The following is a 17,084-nucleotide window of genomic DNA, read 5'->3' as shown; positions in this document are numbered from 1 at the left end:
AGAAGTTACACTTGCCAATAGCCCCATCTCTCATCTCAGGAGAGATGAGGCCAGCGAAACAACTACTAGCAACTGCTTGGGAAACATCTGAAATATGAGCATGTGAAAAACAACATGTTTAACAGAAAATGAGCAAGTCTATTCACTGCATATGCAGCAGCTAATTATGAGAAAAATTAGGAGACAGTTCTGTTCGTTCACATGACTCCTTCTCAACCACAATGGAAAATGATACCCTTCTTTTAAAAAGTGATTCTCCTTAGAATAGCAACATTTGGGCTGGGCACAGTGGCTCACGCCTATAATCCCAGCACTTTGGGAGGCTGAGGCAGATGGATCACCTGAGGTCAGTAGTTCGAGACCAGCCTGACCAACATGGTGAATGAAACCCCGTCTCTACTAAAAATACAAAAAATTAGCCAGGCGCAGTAGTGGGTGCCTGTAATCCCAGCTACTTGGGAAACTGAGGCAGGAGAATGGCTTGAACCCAGGAGGTGGAGGTTGCAGTGAGCTGAGATTGTGCCACTGCACTCCAGCCTGGGCAGTACAGAGCAGGACTCTGTCTCAAAAAAAAAAAAAAAGGAAAAAAAATAGCAACATTTGGAGTGCCTGTAACCACTGGCTCACATTCCCCATCTTCTCAGTGGCCTCCAAGGTCCTCATGAGCCACACTGACTTGTTATCACCCGGGCAGCTACAGCCTGGCACTGGGCCTGATACCCAGGAGCACGGGATAGATGTGTGGATTAACTTAAGAAATCAGCTACAGGCTTGCTGCCTGCCTAATGAACTGGGGGTTCTGTGGGAAGTGAGACAGACAGTTACCCTTCCCTCCTCCATGAACAAAATCCTGAGCCTGGTCCTCCCGCGGGGGCCCTCAAAGTCCAGTCGGCCGTGCTTTGCTGTGATCATTGGGGTGGGGCTGGGGAGGCCCCATTAAAGCCATGCCTTTATCCAGCAATCCCTTCCTGGTTCCCAAATCTGCAGTCTAGCAGATGCCTGCTGCTTTCCATTGCTTTCCAACCCTAATGTCATGTTCTGGACCAGTGGATGGTCATGACACATTGGCCTAGCCTGTTCCTTCAAAAGCCACTCCCCTTCCGGAGGCGTCTGTATCTAGGCATTGGTATCTAGATACAGAAACTGAGCGCCAAGGCTCTAGGTCTCACTGAAAGAGCCAGGAGCAGCGTTCTCCTCTGGTTGGCAGAAGGGGCTTTGGGCATCTCTTTAGAGCGACTCACATTCACCAACCCTGCTGTCAGGTGCCTAACATGCTTCTGTGATGGACTCAGCTATGTTCCACTCCAGAATTTGCTTTGAAAGCTCTCGGCCTGGAAGCCTGCAATTTCTTTTTTCAGCATGATTTGGTCTATTCAGTATACCACCCTGTGCAAATATTCCTCTGACACAGGGTAACGAATGGGCTAATTTTGGAAAGGGGAAATCTGGGGTCCGGAGAAGATGAAGACTGAAGTATAGAGGTTAGCATAAAATTAAAGGTCAGTCAGAAAAGAGAAAACTGCTCCGAAAACATAATGGATGAATATCACTCTACAGCAAAGTTCAATTTGAACAAGAATTGTAGGTTGCGCTGGCAGAATTGTAACTAGAAAATCCACAAATGCCCAGTCAGACTGCTAATGTGTTGTCAGGCTAATGCTTTTTATGATGTCACAATGAATGACTCTAGATGACAGACAGTGCAGATTCAGTTAAAACATAAAGTACCTGGTGGACTATTTCCGGAGGTTACAGTTTTGTTATTAAAAAAAAAATAATACACAAATAATGGGTCTGGAAGAGGAAGCATAATAAATTTGAGGACTTAGAAGTGATGCTAAATTTGGACATTTGAAGAAGGGGCACAGGAAAGCAATTCAAAGGCACTTGAGTTATCAACGTGCACAGAGGAAATTAAGTAGGAGGCATTTTGGAAAGGCACCCACTGATATCGACCTGGATGGAAGCCCTTGAAGTCATACTTCCTCCATAGCATGGGCTTTGAACTCCTGCGCTTGGGTCTGGCTTCCACAAAGATGAGCTCAGAATGGAAAAATTAAAAAAAAAAAAAAGTTGGAAGCCATTGCCACTACAGTGCCAACCTGGCCAGCCACAAGACCATAATATTTTTTAAACTCTGACGGCTAGAAAGGGACACAAATTGCTCTTTTGTGGTTGCCAGCAGGTTTCTGAATCATCTTTGGGTTAAAGCTTCAGTAGACTTTTGATTTTGCAAGGTCTAGTAAAGAACTTTTATACACACAAGGTAAGTCGGAGGCCACGGTCCACAGGCCCCGCCCCGGGACTGGGTTTTGGGGTTGTTGCTTCCTTTTCACAAATTAGTAAATTCACAACTGGTGCTGATGTGAAGGATGGCGCCAGCTTGGAAACTGTCATGGTAATTCTAGTAGTGTTTAATGCACGTAACAAAATCAGGGGCTGGGAGACCACTCATGCAAGGGGGCGCCTCATTGATGTGGACCACTGACCAACCTACAGGTAGAGAAGACAAACAGAGACCCGGCACGGAGGTTCACGCCTGTAATCCCAGCACTTTGAGAGGCTGAGGTAGGAGGATCGCTTGAGCCCAGGAGTTAGAGACCAGCCTGGGAAACATAAGGAAACCTAGTCTCCACAAAAAATTTAAAAAGAAAAATTAGCTAGATGTGGTGGTGAGTGCCTGTGGTCCTAGCTACTCGAGATGAGGCAGGAGGAATGCTTGAGCCTGGGAGGTCAAGGCTGCAGTGAGCTGAGATGGTGCCACTGCACTCCAGCCTGGGTGACAGAGAGACCCTGTCTCAAAAAAAGAAAAAGAAAGAAAGAAAAAAAAGAAAGAAAGAAAGAGAAAAGGAAAGAAAAGAAAAGAAAGAAAAGAGAAAGAGAAAGGGAGAAGAGAAGAGAGAAGAGAGAAGCAGGATGGAGCAAAGGGATACAAATGAAGGAAGAAGGGCATAGGTCCACCTGGAAGGAGAAGGAAAACAATAACCTGGAGAAAAGGTAGGTGGAACTGGTGAGGGCTCCTGGGGCAGCCGCCAGCTGCGTGTACTAATGTGTCCCCGATGAAGGTGCTAGAACCTCTCATTGGGAGTCAGGGCATCTCTGAACAACATCCTTCCTGCAACTGCACTTCTGAGGGAAGAAAGCTGGGTCACAAACCCCTAACCTCTGACTCATGCCAGCTATATAAATGAGCCCACTCCTTTTACTGATTAACACGGCAAGGACGCACTGATGCCTTCTAATGAATGTAAAGGCAAGAAGCCACACTGGGTGGCCCTTACTCGGAGGCAAACTCCCTACAGGGCCATATGCTGACGCTCCTCCCATGCTAGGATCCCACTGATAGAGGACCCTGTCCCTCCACATCAATGATCATCCCGGGAGCATCCCAGGGCTTACAGGAAGCCACCCCTGAGGGTGTCGTCACAGGCAGGGACAGGAAGCACTAGAGAAATGGTTCCCCACCCGAGTGACTAGGAGAAGTCCTGGGGACTGCACGCAGGGCAGACACTGTTCCCTCCCACAATGCAAGGCCCTTCCCACCTGACGGCTGGGCAGCCGGACCAGCCTCGGCTTCTGATGCTTCATCTGTACTGCAGGGACAGAAGCCTTCCTTTTGAGTTTTCTGGGAGGGATGAAATGAGATAATACCTTCAAAGTGTTATTCATCACTTTCTTGTGGATTCCCTAACTTGAAGAAGAAAAGGTACAGATGCAGAAAAATAGGCGGAGAAGACAATGTCTGTGGCCGGTCCTTGGGGAGCCGGATGAACCTGCAGTTGACACCCAAAGATGGCTGCCCGGGGTCAACGGAACAGTCCAGGCCCAGGGCACCTGCAGAGGGGTGGTTTCTGGCTTCTCACCACACCAACAGGGAGCAGTGTTGGAACGTTGCCAGTAGAGTGGTGAGCAGCTGCCCTGGCCACTGGAGGGGCGGCATGGGTTTAAAGGCCAACACCACGGCTGTACAGTGGAACGCTGTCGGCAGCGTCCTTAACTGCCCCTGCCTCTGATGCCTCATCTGTACTGCAGGGACGGACTAAGCCTTCCTTTTTTGTATCCTGGGAGGAATTAAATGAGATGATACATTCAGAGTGTTTAGCACAGTGCCTGACACATAAGAAGCCCTTGTTTCATTTGGTATTAACTCAATTAAAATACATTCTCAATGGAGTAGGTTATCTTGAAGCTCTGTTTGCTTGATCGCCTGGGGAAGGGGGAGCGGGTGGCACACAGGAAAGGGTGAAGAACCGAGTGTCTGTCTGAAGGTGATGATTATTTCAGATCGGCATTGTCTTTGTCTAAGCTGTAATCAACAGGCCTTCACAATGCCAGGAAAGAGTGATGTAGCTGACTGTCATCACAAGACGCTGCTCCTCCTGGGCGTGGCTGGTCTCTGACAAAGAAGCTACACCCATTTCCACAATATGGATGTAGAACAAACCAGTATTTCATTTATTAAAACAAGGCAGGAAGAGAAGCTGTAATCCATTCTCTCTCATGCGTATCTAACAGGTAAGGCAGATTATTTCAGTATTTTCATATTTTCTCTTAAATAAGGGCATGTCAGATTTTTACTATGTTAAACTGCCTTCACCAGTGTGAACCACAGAGTGCCATGATAGACACGGAGAAAGACCAGCCTCGTTTCTCATTTGCCTTTTTCTAGCACCACTCTCGCTTTCATTTACTTATTCATTTATTGAACGAATATTTATGGAATATTCGCGGTGCCTCTGACCCACGGTTCTTCAGAAGCCAAGATGAGCGCTGTGAGGAGCAGAAAAGGCGGTCACTAGTCATGGGTTTCTGAGAGCCTGAAGGACCCTGCAGCTGGGTCTCTGGTGACGACACACTAGGGAGGCTGCCTAAAGGCCCCAGGCCCCATAGCTGCACAGCGGCCCACCAGTGACACCCCCAGTCCACACCCTGTCCTTTGTCGAGAACGCAGAGGCACAGCCATCTTTGAGGCAAAGTGGCTGGACCGGAAGACCCACTCAGGTCTCTTTTGGACCCCCGTCTCACATTCCTAACCTTGGTGTCTCTCTGTGGGGCATTTCCTAGCTCTCAGACTCATCCAGTTCTCTAGCTAAAGGCAGAATTCCACATGAACAACTCTCCTCTTGGGGATGGCATAACCATCAAGATGCATGAGGCCCTCAGCGGTGCTGCTGCTGGATCTTCCTTGTCACTCCAGAAGCCTGCACCTCCACACACCACTGCACCTCCAGAAGCCTCACGTTCAAAGGACACAACCTGCTTTTTAGTGGGGAAACTGGTGCTGGTAAAAGCTACATGGGGCACACGCAGGAGAGAGGACCAGCTTCCAGGCCCTTCTGGAAGTTTCCACACTTACAAACGAGACCAAGGAGAAGGGCATACAGAAGACAGTGGGGGAAGAGGTGGCCTGCGTCTTCCTAGTGTTCATGAGCATGCCAGCCCTCAAGAAAGACAGGCTTTGCCTTGTAACAAGGTCAAAATACCAACAGCTAATGCTTAGGATGAAAAGCAGTGAAAAGGCAAATCGTGTTTGTGGATTTATAAGTTTGTAAAAGAAAGAGGAACATAGAAACAGATGTTAAACTTGAAGCATTCTCTGTTTTTGGAAAACCCTTATAAGCAGGATATGATTTAAGAGAAGCTTTAAAAGACCCTGAAAATGAACTGTTTACCATATCCAGTAGCACTATCTAGAATGGATGTTTACTGATCAAATGGAAACCTCCCAAGATGAGGGCCCCAGACCACCACATCAGAGACTCTACCTAGGTTGCTAAGTCTCTCATTAGTTACAACTGCCACTGATGACAGGAGATAATTACAAGTTATTCTCATGGGTAACTAACAAAAAAATCTTACCAGAATTCCTGGGGCTATGCAGAGAGGAGCCAATTATGGTATAACTTTCAGCCTCAAACCTCTGCTATGTTAAGTGTATTTTACAGCTTCCTCTGATTATAATATTTCAAAGGAAACACATTAAGGAAACCCTGAGTGCCTGATAACAGCCTTTTACATATTTTAATGGTCGTTAAGTATTATTTAGTTTTGGCTACTTGTATTTTAAGCATGCAGTTTCCTCCATGTGCAGATAACACAGTTTTTCCTCTTTGCCCACTTCCTCTTAATCTGTGTGTGTGTTTGTGTGTGTGTGTGTGTGTGTGTGTGTGTGTGTGTTTCAGCAGGCAAGCTTTGGACATGGCCTGTGAGTCTTTTCCTGGACCACGTAAGTGACTTTCATGCAAAGCCTACAGCCAGTTTCATCACTACAATCTGTTAACTGAGACCATTTAGGAGCCGGCTAGCATCTAGATGAGCTTTCTGTGGAGTCAATGACTTAAAAAGGGGAAAATGCCAAGTCTTGAGTGTTATTTGTCAAATGGTCTGTGAAGAGAACATGTTTTGGGGTACACAGGCAGTCCCTGTGGCCTGGAAACTGTCCTCACCCGCAGCCCCTGCAGCGGGGAAAGCTTAGGCACCCATGCCTGGTCATTCTCTCCTCCCCATCCAACTTCCCTCTCCCTTGTCCAGCCCCTCCCGTCTGATCGGAGTGGGGAGACACCCTAACCCAGACTCAAGCATCCACCGGCTGTCTGAAACTCAATTTTTTCAAAAGTTTCAACTAAGAGATGCGGGCAGTTGTCAGCAGTGGGTTCTGAAGCTAAGCCATCAAGGGGAGCAAGGGCGGAGTCTAAGTCTCTGCCAGCCAGAGGTACGGGGAAGCAGAAGCTGTCAGGGAAGGGAAGAGGAGCAAAACAAGTACCCGGAGACGCAGAGATGGGTGGCAATCGGAGACAGAGAGGAATGAGTCCCCAGGGGAATAACCCACAATCCAGGGGGACACCTTCTCATTCCATGTCTAATGAGGCCAGCCAGTCTTTCTCCATTTCCTATGAATGGTCCGTGAATCTCTCCATGAATCCTTACAACGACCCCTCCCTTTCCTTTCAGGTAGGTTCCACTTCCTGCCTCCCAAAGGATCTACGAAGCAGGGAAACTTTACTGCTAGGAAGTCTTCAGCCCGGGGGCAAGGAGGACCCCTGAGCCAAGGGTCCCACAGTCAGGCTTCACAGTCCATCTGCTGTGCTTTAAACGCTGGTAAAGTTACCAGTCATATAAACAATGGCCCAACACATTAACATGTAGCTTCCAAAAACAATTACTGTCTACTCATCAATTTAGATAAACTATGTACGAAGGAGAACCAATTCTTGGTCCTTCTCCACTACTTGCACCTAAGAGATTTTTAGCAAGTTCACATGCTCCTTTGCCTTTCTTCACAACAGAATTGTCATTCTTCTCCTGTCCTAGATGCTCAATACTACTTGATGTGCTAATAGTGAAAGCTCAAAGCAACAGCCCCCTCAGCATATTAGGAAACAAGTATCCTGCATGCTCGAAAATCTCATCAAAGCTTCATATTTGTGTTTGTTTTTTTAAGTTTTACTAGAAGTCCCTCAAGTAAGAAAGGGAAAAAGAAAAAAAAAGTAAAAAAGTTTTACTAGATAGAGCTGGTCTTTAAATCAGAAACTCTGTTCTAAACTGATACTAATCATTACAGGGTAAGGAACAGTCCTGACCATTCTCACCAGACAATGCTGATATTCCAGCTAAGCCCCAGATGATGGATAATCCTGCCTTCCATGTATGCTCCCTTTACAACGTCCACAGAAGAGCAGTGTTATGTGCATTATCTCGTGTAGACAGGTCAGGATGCAGTCTTTATAGGCCTCTCCAGACAGGAAAGGGACACAGCTGGCAGCTGGGCTCTGAGAGCTGTCACACGTCCATGTATGCCAGGGGGAGGGTGGAAGACAAGGGACTGAGAAAAGACCATCCAGTGATGGTAACCCCAGGAGCTCACAGAATCAAGTGCTCCTTTCAAACAAAAACAGGCCTCACCTGGGGAGAGCTCAGCCAGGCCCAGTGCTGCTGCAGGGTGGCAGCCCCAAGACATCTGGCAGCCCGGGAGTGGGGGAGTTGTGGCCCAAGCTGGGCTCCCTCCACTGCTGCACTGAGCAGCCATTGATGGCCAGTGACATCCTCTGGGCTTTGTGTTGGCTATGGTTTAAATATTTATTCTGTCTAAAACTCCTGTTGAAATTGAATTGCCATTGTAACAGTATTAAGAGGTGGTACCTTTAAGAAGTGATGAGGTCATGAGGGTTCCACCCTCCTGGGTGGGATTGGTACCCTTATAAAAGGATGAGTTCAGCTCTCTCTTGTTTGATCTCACTCTCTCACTTTCCACCATGAGATGACACAGCAAGAAGGTCCTCATGAGATACCAGCACCTTGACCCTGGATTTCTCAGCCTCTAGAACTGTGAACTGATAAATTTCCATTCATCGTAAATTACCCAGCCTGTTAGAGCAGCACACATTGGATGAATGCAATGTTCTTCAGTTATAAGATAATAATACTACCAACATGCCTAGGTCTCTACTATCCTGTCAGAATAAAACAAACAAATTTCCATTCAGCCCCTGTGGCCTTCCAAATGACCTTGATCTCCATCTTTCCCAAGACATCAGTGGGGTGTTGAGGACTGGCTCAAAGTGTGGGGACACACTTTAAGGCAGCCCTCAACCAAGAAACTGCAGAAGAGGAACCCTCGTGACCCTTCCCAATCACGCTGATGGCTTCAAGTTGGACAGGGCTATCCTGGGCCCCAGGTACCCCCTAGACCGGGAGGCCAGCCCAGCAGAGGTCACTGTGTGGGATGGAGGAGGCAGCAAGACCACACCTGTGCTTTTGAGTAACCAAAGACTGGGATCTGACAGCATCATTTATTCATCAGATTCAGAATTCACAGAAGCCATAGTAGTATTGGCTTATTTTTTTTTTTAATTTAAGCTGTTAACTATTGACACCTATTAACTTTTTCCCAAAGCACTTTGTTTCTGATGGGGAAAAACAATTCTCCTTCATGCCTACCTTTCTGTTTCCCTCCAATTTTCAGTTCTCTATTGGGCATCTAAAAAAATAAAGTCTTTCATTTCAACCCAGGGAACCTTGCAGCCAGTCTCTGAAGCTTGGGGCACTGGCAGGGATGTCTGCAAACATGTATGCATTTGCTGTTTCTACCCTAGGAGCCAACCTTCAATCCAAAAGCCACTCTACACCATCTAAGTGAATCGGCCAATCTCAACAACATGGACAAGAGGCCAGATCTGTCGAGAACTCTGTCATCTGTATGAAAACATCCCAGGGCTACACAAAGCCACTTATCTGAGCCCTTCACTCAGGATGGAAAGAAAGGCAGCTTGCAGATCTGATTATGCCATAGTCCTCAGGAACCTGTTACCACACAAGGGGCTAGAAAGTCCCGAGCGAGTTGTGGATGAGGTTGGCGGCCACACTGCCCGCACAGAATTCTAAAGGGGATTCTCCTGCCTCCCACCATGGGACTCAACTCTGATCTAGCCCCTCAAATTTGAGGGAAACCCCACATAACCTACACGGTCCATCTGCAGGGATTCCATAGCCCTGTCTTTACTTCATTAGAAACTGACCGTTCTGCTTTTCAACAGTTGCTACAATTGGAGAAAGAATAAATTGAACATATGAGCATGTATTAAATAACCATATATGCCCCGTACTGTACGACTCTGTACAAGAAACAAAAGAAACAGGAGACAAGGTACAATCTCAGTACCTTGATATCCAAGTTGGAAGGTACAGATATACTCAGCAGAAAACTAAATGAAAAAAAAAAAAAAAAACAAGCACCCATTTGTGTGGTAGTCATTAAGGTTATCTGAACCCTCAGCCAACTCACCCATAAGACCCCTTTTCCAGCTCCATGCTGGAAAATGGCGGCCAAGAAAGTGAAGGCCTTGACAGTAGTCGACAGAAGTGTGAGTTCTGAAGCACAAGGTGAAAGAGAAACAGCTTCCAGCCCCTTCTTCATTGTGATTTTCCCCCCCTTAGCCTGGCTCCATCAGTGCTAACTCCTCTTGCTCCTCTCTGGAGAAGCATCTGACTTGGCGACTTAAACCTGCTTTTACTATGCTGGGCAAAAACGAGGGCTCTCACCTTTGCTTTTCTACAATAATGTGTTAAGTGCTCTGACTCTAAAAACAAAATCCTTCCCATTTTTGCCTGAAAACTGTCAACCAACAAGGAAGGTCCTTTCTCTGCAAGGGTGACCTCTAACCATGGGAGGCGAGTTCATTCCCATCAGACTTGCCTGTTTTGTGTGTTTGTTTGTTTTTCTTAAAGAAAGGTCCCTGATTCCGTCTGTGTCCTTTGTCCGTATCTAACTGCTGACATGCAGTTACATAACACGCTCTGTAGACTCAGAGCTCTTCCTCCCCAATCTGTGCCTGGTCCCAGTGCAGCACTAAAGGCAAACACAGTGTTAGGAAGGGATGACAAAGGTTTCCTCCAGGTGGAAACCGCCTGGGAGAGGGTTTCAGGGCTCCTCTCCCAGCCTGGCTCTGTGGCAAGCTGCCAAAATTCTCTCCTTTTTTACCATCCTGTTCCCCTAGCTAACCCGCCCTCTCTTTTTGTTGTAAGGAAACACCCACAGATGCAGCTGTATTCAGATGGGATGCCCACATTAGGGCCAGTGTGTGTGCAAGGAAAAGATAGGTCAGAAGCCAATGGAATGATATGAATATACCAGAAGAAATGTTTTGTTTTACAAACGGAGGGGAATACAGAGCCCTTTTCACTCTCTGTAACCTGCAAAATATTGAATTGTGTTAATAAGAAAGCCAAATATACTGTGAATGGGTGTGTGGTTGTGAAATAGCTTTTACAAAGTTCTAAAATGACTCCTATCTGAGGCAAGATGAAGAGATTACAAGGGAACCAAGAAGCAGAGTCCTAACACATGGCATTTAGCATGATAGAATGTGTTTACTCACTGCTATTTACTGAAGGCCCATTATGGCCAAGCCTTGTGCTAAGTGCTGCTGGAACACCCTGAATATCTCAGTGGAAACAAGTGATCTTGGGCTGGGCGTGGTGGCTCATGCCTCTAATCCCAGTGCTCTGGGAGGCTGAGGTGGGAGGACTGCATGAGGCCAGGAGTTAGAGATCAGCCTGGGCAACACAGTGAGACTCTGTCTCTACAAAAAATAAAAATTAGCCAGGTGTGGTTGTGTGCACCTGGCCCAGCTATTCGAGAGGCTGAGGTGGGAGAATCATTTGAGCCCAGGAGGTCAAGGCTGCAGTGAGTTATGACTGCACCACTGCACTCCAGCCTGGGCAACAGAGTGAGACCTTGTCTCTAAAAATACAAAAAAAGTGGCCGGGTGCTGTGTCTCACTAATCCCAGCACTTTGGGAGGCTGAGGTGGGCAGATCACAAGGTCAGGAGTTCGAGACCAGACTGACTAACATGGTGAAACCCCGTCTCTACTAAAAATACAAAAATTAGCCAGGTGTGGTGGCGCACGCCTGTAATCCCAGCTACTCAGAAGGCTGAGGCAGGAGAATCGCTTGAACCCTGGAGGTGGTTGCAGTGAGCCGAGATTGCACAATTGCACTCCAGCCTGGACGACAGGGCGAGACTCCGTCTCAAAAACAAAACAAAACAAAAAACAAAAAAAGTGTTCTTGTGTCTAATACCATTTCTCCCTCCTTGGCCCTGGCCAAATATGGAGTTGAAAGAGTTTACCTACACATCACCCACTGCCAAACTCCTGAGTCAAAAGAAAATGGTGGGTTTACAGTGAAACTTACCCCGCCTCCGAGGTTCTGGAAGCAGAAGTGCTCTGGGGCTCCCCGTGGCCTCTCGGTGTGCTGTGGCGGCTTTCGGAGTCACTCACGTGTCCTTTCCCTGCGGACGTCTTACGATGTGCGAGGGCCGCAGGGCCATCCTCATGCCCATTCTGCAGGCCCTGGCCTGCTCGTGTCCCAGTCCTCGCTGCCTGGCGCCCCTTGGGGTTATCCTCGCGTGATGCCGGGAGGTCTCTTGACAGTTTGTATCCATGAGAGATCAGGAGGTCTTCTACACTGTACATGATGCCCGGGCTTCAGCAAAGCTCAACCACTGGAACCATGGTGGTGGCAGGACCCAGCACTGCAGGACAACAGAGAGCTCTATTTGTGACTAGGTCTCCCTGGAGGTCAGTCTGACACCTCCTCCTCCCGTGGTCCCCCCACCAAACCAGACCACGGCGATGGACACAGCACAGAACCTGCACAGAAAGAGGAGACACAGGGATGGCTCTGCCTGAAATTACTCTCCGTTCTATTCACCTAGAAAGTGGGTGTGGCTCTGGCTCTAGAGGATGTGGTGGAACCCTGAGGACCTCACCCTTCGATGGCTGCCTCTGGTAGAAGAGCATGTGGCACGGCGCTTAAGCAGTGACATGATTAACACTGTCCACCTTCCCCTTGTCCCACTCACCTACAAACAGCAGGACTGCGGACAAAAAAAATACAGACCTGGGAGCTGCAATGACTGCTTCATGTTTCTAAAAAGAGAAACCACCAATATCCAGCTTAATCTAAGGACATGCCCCTGCTTTCATCTTGTAGACATACCTTTTGCTCTAGGAGAGAGTGAGATCTTTAATCAACACAGTCATGATACAATTCAGCGGAAGCGATCAAAACAGCAACTGCCAGGGCAGCCACCCCGGGGCAGTTAACTAGCAACCAAAAATAGATTTTAACTCTTTGGGTTCATGACGAGAAAATAACACACTGATCAATCATACACACCCAACTCACTACACAAGCCCAGAGTTCTCTTTTCCTTATGAAAGTCTTTTTTTTTTTTTTTTTTTTTTGAGATAGAGTTTCGCTCTTGTTGCCCAGGCTGGAGTACAGTGGCATGATTTTGACTCTGTGCAACCTCCACCTCCTGGGTTCAAGCGATTCTCCTGCCTCAGCCTCTCGAGTTGCTGGGAATACAGACATATGCCACCACGCCTGGCTAATTTTTTGTATTTTTTATAGAGACAGGGTTTCACCATGTTGGCCAGGCTGGTCTCGAACTCCTAAACTCAGGTAATCCACCCGCCTCTGCCTTCCAAAGTGCTGGGATTACAGCCATGAGCCACCACACCCGGCCTCCTTATGAAACTTTTATCAATCAAATTTCTTCCCAGTAGATCTTGGGGAAAAGTTTTTGCATCTCTCAGCCAAGGATGTCCACACCAAAATCCTGCCATAGTACCTGAATCAACAGCAGCAACTTCCTCCAGTGTAAGCTGCACAAAACAAGAGTACCCACAAAGAAGAATGAAAATGGGCAGAAACCTACCCATGAGCAAAAGAGGTAGAGCCGCCCTGTTTATTCCTACATGAGAACATCTTTCTTCCTAAGTCTTCCCTTTGATGATAAGGCGTAAGACAGATTGGTCAGACGGGTACACCCACCACTGCTTCCAGGGGGGCTGATGGTAATGCTGGCCTGGGTGAGAGACACACAAAAGCCACAAAAGCCAGCCCCATCAAAAAGCTCAGCCAGCTCCAGCCCCACTTCGCTGGTGGACGGAAATAGAGCCGCTGCAGCCATGGCGAACAATGGCCAGGAAACGCCTGCTGGCCCGTGTGCAGGTGAAAGGAAGATGCCTGCGGCATGTGTTTCCTGTCACTGGGAGCTCTTACTTGGGTCTGTCGCACAATTCTGCTTGCCTGTCCTCACTCTTCATCACCTGCTAGATTACAGTAGGGAAAGTCTCGCCTGTCAGCATGGAGAGTATCAAACTTTGGAAGTTGATAATTTTCCATTATGTCCCTACATTTTATGGAGGCTGATAAGCTCTGGCAGCTACTGTACTAATAGAAAAATCTCCATAGCAACTCTGCCACTCCTCACACTCCTACTGCATGTCTTTCAAGGAGTTGTACAACTTGGGTCATTTGCTTCAACAGACAAGGAAGGACCAGAGAAGTAAGGGTTTGTTCTTTAATTCAACAGAGTAAGTTCCACCACGCGAGGGATTACAGAGATTTGAGATCCTATCACAAGCAAAGGGCTTTAGGAACACAGAGTCAGGCTTTAGGGCAGGGTCTTTGGTTTGTTTGATGCTTTATCCCCAGCAACTTGCACACAGTATGCACTCAATAAATACTTGTTGAGAAAATGCACAAATGAGAGACAGAAGTGTTTGAGCTAGGTTTTGAAGAATGGTTAGGAGTTCATTAGGCAAAGAGCATGTGTTTGTGTATGAGAAGGGAAACTGGCATTTAAAGTAGATTATGAGTAGAATTATCCCAAGGGTAAAGAAATGGGGCCAGGCACGGTGGCTCACGCCTATAATCCCAGTACTTTAGGAGGCTAGGTGGGTGAATCACTTGAGGCCAGGAGTTTGAGACAAGCTTGGCCAACATGGAGAGAGCCTGTCTCCACTAAAAATACAAAAATTAGCCAGGCATGATGGCAAACACCGGTAATCCCAGTTACTCAAGAGCCTGAAGGAGGATAATCGCTTGAACCCGGGAGGCGGAGGTGGCCATGAGCCGAAATCATGCCACTGCACTCCAGCCTGAGTGACACAGCACGACCCTGTCTCCAAAAAAAAAAAAGAAAAGAAAAGAAATTAATGGCTTAGTAACAGAATCCTGGCAGCCTAGAACAAAGTCCCCAGGCTCACTGGTTCAACATCACACACAGGGTCAGCATCACAGTTAAAGTTAGCATTAGGTCTCACAACACTCAGTTTCTCTCTCTTACTATGCCGGGCTCTTTAAAATAAAAGCAAATTGCACTGTACTCCAAGTGGCCACCGAATACACTGAGGAACAGGCATGTGCAGCACACAGCTGGTTGTGCTACAGTCCATTTGTCAGAATGGCAGAGAAGACATAACCCTCACAAAACACAGATGTGGGCCATTTTCTTCCTGGGGCTGGATAGGTTGGTCCAATATGGCTATGTGTTTGCATGGTAATTATATTTAGCAAGAATACCTTTCAATCATAGTTAACTCATTCTTCCCTCCCCCCGCCCAGCCCAATAAACTCTTCCTCTACAAACTCCAAGGAAAAACCTGAATTATAAACCCAGGATTGCAGCACACATGAAATCTAATAACATCAACTATTCATGACCATCTGTAATGTGCTAGATTCTGTACTGGCACACTTTCATTCATTCTATGCTTCCAGCAAACTTCTCGATGTAGACAGGAATGTCTCCATTTTCACAAGAAAACTGAGGCTGACAGTCCAAGGTTACACAGCTTGTGTTAGATCCATGGTTTGAACTAGGTCTGTCTAGCTTCAAAGTTCAGGCTACTAATTTAGGTTCACTCATCTATATTTTCTTCCTTAACATAAAAAAAGTTTCCTAGTTTACCAAATAATCCATACACATAAATAAGGAAAGAGAGAAGGCATGGTGGCATTAAAATTAAAAGCCATGTATTTAAAAGGAAAAAAATTCTCCTTTATTCTCTAGGAGCAGGATGGCTCTTCTAGATTACTCTTCTCACACACCACACACACACGCACATACACGCACACACACACGCGCACACACACACACAAGAGTTGATGCCTCACTTGACTATAATGTCTTGATGGTAACGCTAGTGTTAATGTTTAAATGCTCAGTAATATGATTCGCTCTCAAATACACCATGCAATTGCCTTGTGACCTTAACAGACCTCTTTGATCATTTGGAGTTTTGAGCTTTTCATAAATAACATGGGGTTATAATAACGCCTGCTGTATGAAAATGAAATGCATACAAACGACATCTATAATAAGTGGGAGATGAGTAACTTTAAAAAAATAAATTCTTAAAGAAAAAAAAGTCCTATATAGAAATAGCCATTCTTATCTGCAACATTAATAGAATTTGGACTTAATTTGAATAGACAATAGCAAACCACAAATGGGTTTGGGCAAGGGAAATCTGGCAGAAAAGCAGGGGACTAAAGTGGATAGAGCGAGAACAGATGGGGGACCTGTAGTTACAAGTCCTTTCTATTGTAACATGCACAGGGGGCTGGCAGAGGGGATAAGAAAAAAAAGGAATAATAAGAGTAATTTTCAGGAGAAGAAGTACAATGGATTTTAGCCTCAGTGACGAGGATAATGATCATTCCATTAATAGAAATATAGAAACTGGAAATAATTGTTGGTTTGAGAAGATGACAGCTCATTTTATTTTGATTTAACCAACCTAGTCTCACAAAATTCTCTTTTCCCCAAATCATCATCAAATGGATTTTCATCAAAGATTAATTATTTGTCCTTCCAAAGAACCTGAATAAGACCACTTGCAGTGATCTTACTGCATGGCACCTTTTCAAAGTTCTTTAAATATTAGCTCTATGGTGTCTATTCAAATGGAAGGGATTATAGAATTAGAAAGTTGCTGTTAACGATCCACTGACATTGGGCATGGGGCTGGGTTACCTCCCGCTTCGCTCTTGGGATGAGTGTCTGTTTCTCCATGGTGCGTGGTATTTATCTGTGAGCTGAATCAAGCCTGAATCACTGCACAGGAGGAAAGCAGAGAACCCTTTGGGTCTCAGTCTTCTCCTGAAAGAGTAAAATGAGAAGGCTGAACTAGAGGTTCTTTAGGGTCCTTCTAGCTCTAGGAAGCAGCCCCCCTTCTCTAGCCTATTCTCACCTGTGATGAGCAGCAGGCATCGAAGTCAGCTGCCCCAGGAAAAAAGTACAGCTTGTGGCCATGACACAGAACAGGGCTAAATAGGTCATCTGAAGACAGAACCTCTGACCTTGGCCTCATTAGCACCCATGCAGAGGCCACTCAAGAGAGTAGAGATAAATGGCCACCCACTGAGGAAAGGAGTGGGCTGGGGAAGGCAGGCCAGGAGCGAAACATCCAGCGATTCTCCAGCCCAGAGTGCGGGTGCTGCACGCTTACGCCAACGTAAATTCATCAGGGCACTTGTTTTACATTCGAAGTGCCAGGCACTGGGCTGAAGAATATAAAGACAAATAAGACCCCGTCAGCACCCTCCCTTGCGATGCTATGGTCTAGGTGGTATTATTTCAATTATGGATCTTCTCATCACTAAAGGTTAGGACTGGCAAATGAATGCCATTTAACGGATACCATCTTCTCCTCCCTTTCCATTTATAAAAATAAGCATTTTAATTCTCATATTTACAGTTATAATGCTGAAGACAGTGAAAGGAAA

The 17,084-nt window shown here is 46.5% G+C and overlaps 1 protein-coding gene and 1 long non-coding RNA gene across 4 annotated transcripts in view; one reads left to right on the top strand and one right to left on the bottom strand.

Annotated features, from left to right (window-relative positions):
* Positions 1-17,084, bottom strand: part of JCAD (junctional cadherin 5 associated) — a 44,168-nt gene that overhangs the window by 20,729 nt on the left and 6,355 nt on the right. Inside the window, exons 1-3 of one of the 3 annotated variants that reach the window (XM_032144361.3) lie at positions 16,550-16,654; positions 16,333-16,458; positions 11,694-12,033 (exon numbers count right to left, since the gene is read on the bottom strand). In XM_032144361.3, coding sequence (XP_032000252.1) covers positions 11,694-11,974 — 281 coding nt within the window. In that variant the 5' untranslated portion in view covers positions 11,975-12,033; positions 16,333-16,458; positions 16,550-16,654. Of the gene's footprint in view, positions 1-11,693; positions 12,034-16,332; positions 16,459-16,549; positions 16,655-17,084 lie in introns of those variants that run through there. The other 2 variants (XM_058436580.1, XM_032144356.2) reach the window with 2 other exon arrangements.
* LOC131383102 (uncharacterized) lies at positions 1,713-7,123 on the top strand. The gene is made up of 4 exons (XR_009212865.1): positions 1,713-2,266; positions 4,307-4,515; positions 6,186-6,226; positions 6,952-7,123. It is a non-coding gene; the product is annotated as an uncharacterized LOC131383102 (long non-coding RNA).

The sequence above is a fragment of the Hylobates moloch genome, unplaced genomic scaffold (genome assembly GCF_009828535.3).
Source record: "Hylobates moloch isolate HMO894 unplaced genomic scaffold, HMol_V3 SCAFFOLD_3, whole genome shotgun sequence".
Classification (NCBI taxonomy): Eukaryota; Metazoa; Chordata; class Mammalia; order Primates; family Hylobatidae; genus Hylobates; species Hylobates moloch.
The sequence above is the reverse complement of the archived record's forward strand: the minus strand, read 5'-3'. Positions and strand labels throughout refer to the sequence as shown.